The 4432-nt window shown below is 52.0% G+C and overlaps 1 protein-coding gene across 1 annotated transcript; it reads right to left on the bottom strand.

Moving 5' to 3' along the window:
• Positions 1 to 257: 257 nt before the first annotated feature.
• Positions 258 to 3043, bottom strand: Zcchc3 (zinc finger, CCHC domain containing 3). Its single transcript, XM_005414712.2, has one exon. The coding sequence runs from the start codon at positions 2951 to 2953 to the stop codon at positions 1724 to 1726; it is 1230 nt and encodes a 409-aa protein (XP_005414769.1). The 5' UTR covers positions 2954 to 3043; the 3' UTR covers positions 258 to 1723.
• Positions 3044 to 4432: the final 1389 nt, after the last annotated feature.

The raw sequence follows: 4432 nt of genomic DNA, 5'->3' as shown, positions 1-4432 counted from the left end.
ACTTCACTTTGGGTGAGTAGGACTCCCTGGAGATGGGTTAAGGCTGAAAACCTGAGTTTTAACGGTCTCCTAAGTGAGTGGGACGCATAGGTAACAATGCTAGACAGCCCAGCACAGCAGGGTTAGGTAGGTGTTTTGCATGGCCTGCAGTGTGGGAAATGTGTTTACAGGGTAAACATATGGTGTGTAGAAGAGTACTCTAAACTAAGGTCTGTACAACTGTGTACCTGACACTCTGAAGGAAACAGTACATCGTGTTAGCAATACAAAAGATAAATATTTATTCAGAACAAAACTTTTAACAATTCATTTTACATTCTAAGCCACAAGGAAATAGCAAAACATATAGCAAAGGAAAGACAAAAACTAAAAGAAGTGTACTGTCTTTTCTACTTTAACTTGATAATACTTAGTGGACCCATGCCCTCTTGCTTGGTCTATTCCCAAGTACACTTTAGAGTCAACAACTGAATCCTGGGTTAAAACCACCATTCTCCTGAGTCAAAAGGCTGCAGATGAGCTCCAGCTAGCTGCTTCTCAGGTTAGCTACTGAGGCTAAGGTGCACATGTAAACCCTTGTAGGTTTCTTTACTCAGGGGCACCGCCATTTCTCACTGGTGGCAATGAATGGGGAAGGGGAAGGCCTCCAAAGGACCTGGTACACTTATGTTAGGTGGGGTAATCCAGGGAGCAATGAACGCATCCTGGAGTTTGTTCCCTGTCTCCAAAGTACCGTATTCAGGAAGCCCTGGTGAGCCTCTTTCTGCTTCCTCCCCCAGATGACTTCTCCTCCTTGCTCTAGCTTCATCACTGTGGAGAGATCAGACTTCCTGGGCCCTCAAGTGTGGAGGAAATTGTTGTGAAGTGTGAGAGGTAGTGGGAAGAGCACCGGGTTTGGGGTCAGGGGGCTCTACTATGGGCTAGCTCTGGCACCAGACAGTTGTATGACTTTGACCCAGTCACTTAACCATTCTGGGTCTGTTTCCTCCTCAGGAAAACCAAAAGATTGGCTTAAACCAACTCTCAGGTCCTTTCTGACAAGAAAAAATTTCCAGTTCCATGATTCTCTGAAAAATGGCTTCTAAGCCACCAGAAGAGCTGTCACAAAGTCCAGGTATTTTTATGCCATAAGAGAGGCCCTTGGCCACCATTGAGAGCTTATTCGTTCAGATTATAAACACTTCTAACAACACTGGGTTCACAAATTCTCAGACCACAAAGATTAGAAGCAGCAAGTTAAAAGGGGATGGGAAGGAGCTGCAAAGGTAGACACTGTGACAGCAGCCGCAGTCGAGATTGTTTTCTATCCAGCAAACACTGATGGAGAGTGCCTACCCTGTGCTGGGCCCCATACCCTGAGCTGGGCGTAAAGGTGAGCAAGGCAGCCCAGATGAGATTCGAGGGAGAAGACAGAGTGTGGGAAGAGGGGTAGTAAAAAGTACAAGAAAAAAAAAAACCCGAATACAAAAATCAAAATAAAATTTTATAAAGGGAGGAGCAGCATCTGCACAATACAGTTCTGGGTAATCATTACTGGTGACAATCACCAATTCAGAACAAGCTGAAATGGTATAAACTCGGTTTAAGAAGGCATAGAGAGAAGTCTCTGGTTGGTTTTTAAAAGAGCTCCTTCAAAAACGATAAAAAATGGTTTAAAAAAAGGTTTTGGCACTTAAGAGGGGTAAGCTGGCTGTGTGTCCACCCTGGCAGGCAGGCGGGGCGTTCAGTGCCCAGCCACACCAGTGAGCTGAGCTGCCACGGAATTGTGCACTGCTTTGGGGCACTGGGCAAAGGCGTGCCCTCGCTTGCCACAGAGGTTGCACACGATGCCTTTCCTGCAGTAGGGGCTCAGGTGCCCCTCTTCTCCGCACCTGAAACACCTGTCCTGTGTGCAGCTGCCGCTCATGTGGGTCCGGGAACCACATTTAAAGCACGTCTTGGGCTGCCCCTTGTACCAGCTGTAGCCCCTCTCAGCCCCCAGGAAGAAAGCTCCTGGCAGGTGCCTGACCCCACCCTCCCCCTGGCGCAGCTCGATTTCGCACTTGTACTCCCCGGTCCAGATCCCAAACCTATCGGTCACTTTCACGGGCACGGCCAGCACGTCGCAGTGGCGCTTGAGCCAGGTGACGATGTCCTCCACGTCCACTGTTTCGTTCCGGAAGAGAATGAAGAGCGTCTTCAAGCTGGACTTGCTCCGCCCCAGCACTACAAAGTTCTCCCAGCAGTCCTCCTGCTCGCGCTTCTCCTCGTAGACGCGGAGGAACAGAGCCAGCTTCTCCGCCGAGCGGAAGCTCACGTCGAACTCACGGCTGCCCGGGATCTGGATGACCGCGTAGATGTCGCTCGGGTCCATGCCGATGGAGCGCAGGATGAGCGCGCCCACCACGAAGTCCCGGGTCGGGCAGGCGCCCTCGTCGCCCTGGAAACAGATGCGCACGAGGAAGCGCCCCTTGCCCGCGCCGGCCGCAGGGGCCGCCGCCGCCGCCGCCGCTGCCGCCTGCTCGTCAGCGAGCGGCCGCTCGCGCACATCCTCTGCCTCGCCGGCCCGGGCGGGGGTCGCGATGGCCGCCGCCTCGGCCTTCTTCCTCCTGTGCGGTTCAGCAGCGCCCTTCTTCTTGCGGGAGTCCGCCGCCTCGCCGGCCGGCTCTCTCCGACGGCCCTTCGGGTCCCCGCGGCCGGCCGGCGGGAAGTCGCCGAGGTCCGGCGCCGCCAGGCCCGCGGGGGCGCTGAGCCCGTTTCCCGCGCTCCCGCTGCTGCCTTCTTCCTCCCGCCGTGGTGGCCGCTGCTCGCGGAACTCGCCCTTCTTCTCGGCCAGGTTCTTCACCACCTGGGCCCAGCCCATCTTCTCACGGGTGCCCTCGGCCTCCTCGCCCGGGGCCCCGGGCCGCGCCGGGGGCAGGAGCTGCGGCCGTCCCCGCATCCTCTCCTCCTCCGCGCCGCCACCGGTGGCCATTTTACCTCCTTCCCAGCATCCTCTTCTCGTCCCGCAGCCAAAGGGCGCCCATCGCGCCCGCCCGGAGCTCGGGGGCTCCGGAGGTGGTTTTTTTTTGAAATTTGACGCTTCTCTCCCACCCCCTTCCTCCCCCAACCAGCAACGCTATTTACGCACCGCGCGGAGTGGCCCGCGCCCGCCGAAGCCGCCCGACCTCCGCTCGTGGACGCCGCTCCAGCAGCGCCTCGCCTCGCTCTCCGGCCTCGGGCGTCCTGGGTGATCCGACCCCGCAGCGGTACTAGCGGCCCGCGCGAAAAGCGGCGCGGGGTCGGGGAGCTAGCGATCGTTTTGTTTTGCGCCATAAAACAAACACATACAAAAACCCACACGTGGCTCTTCCCCTTAAAGCGTATCACTATGCTGTATTTTTTCCAACGCTGGATTATGAACATTTGTAAACATACAAAAGGTTGAGTTTTTAGTGAACATTTCACCACTAAGTTTTTGCCACTTAAACTTCTTTATTCAAACTTTTATCATTAACATTTTTACTATGATGTGCCTGATCCTACCACACCACTATCCATTCATCGGTCCTTATTCTTTGATATTTTTCCAAATAAGTCATACGCCATTGTTCTTAGTTTTTGAAAAATCTCTATTGTACCCGTGATGACAATTGTAATGTATTGAGTGCTTTTAGGTGTAGGCTTTTATCACATAGAATCTTCCAGCAAAGGTGCTGTAATTACACCCATTTTACCAATCAGGGCGAAGGATTTTTGAAGTCAGACGTTAAATTACGTGGCAGTCCCACGTGTGGGTCGCTTATAGTCATCAGCCACTTTGCTTCTAACATTGTGGATCAAAAACTTAGTTCACATCAGGACTCCTTGTTAACTAGCAGATTCTTGGGCTAAAGATACCATCTCTCTCTTCTCCTTATCTGTCTCAGCTGGTGTTTGGGAGGCACTGATTAAATCTGGGCTTCCTAGGGTTGAGGGGGTGGATTTAACACCTTGACCTATAGGCTTTATTTTCTTTAGCATATCTATGTGCATTTCAGGATCCTCTAGTAACCTTTCCCTTTCAAGTGAGGGCCAAGGTAGGTTGTGGAATCTCAGGTTTGAATTAGGCTCCTTCAAGGCCCAGCGTGACATACTAAGCTAGTGACCACTTTTCATAACCTCAGCGTGCTCATCCATAGCAAGGGGATATTAATGTGTACTCCCAGAGGATTGCTATTAATGTCAATAACTTTACCAATTGTAGATAACAATACCAATTGTTAATCTACTTGTATCATAATATCTATGCTCATAGTCTCAAGGAGATAACCTGTGACACAGGGCCTAGTCCAGAATGGGTTCTTAGGAAAGGTTACTCTTCCTTTCTACTAGTGTTGGATTCTTTTGTATTTCTCTCAGACATTTAAGTGCTACCTAAGACTGGGGATATAGCTCAGTGGCACAGCACCTGCCTGGCAAGTGTGAGGTCCTG

The sequence above is a fragment of the Chinchilla lanigera genome, unplaced genomic scaffold (genome assembly GCF_000276665.1).
Source record: "Chinchilla lanigera isolate Chin_1 unplaced genomic scaffold, ChiLan1.0 scaffold00196, whole genome shotgun sequence".
NCBI classification, from domain to species: domain Eukaryota; kingdom Metazoa; phylum Chordata; class Mammalia; order Rodentia; family Chinchillidae; genus Chinchilla; species Chinchilla lanigera.
Note: the sequence above shows the minus strand (reverse complement) of the source record. Positions and strands in the feature narration are given on the sequence as shown.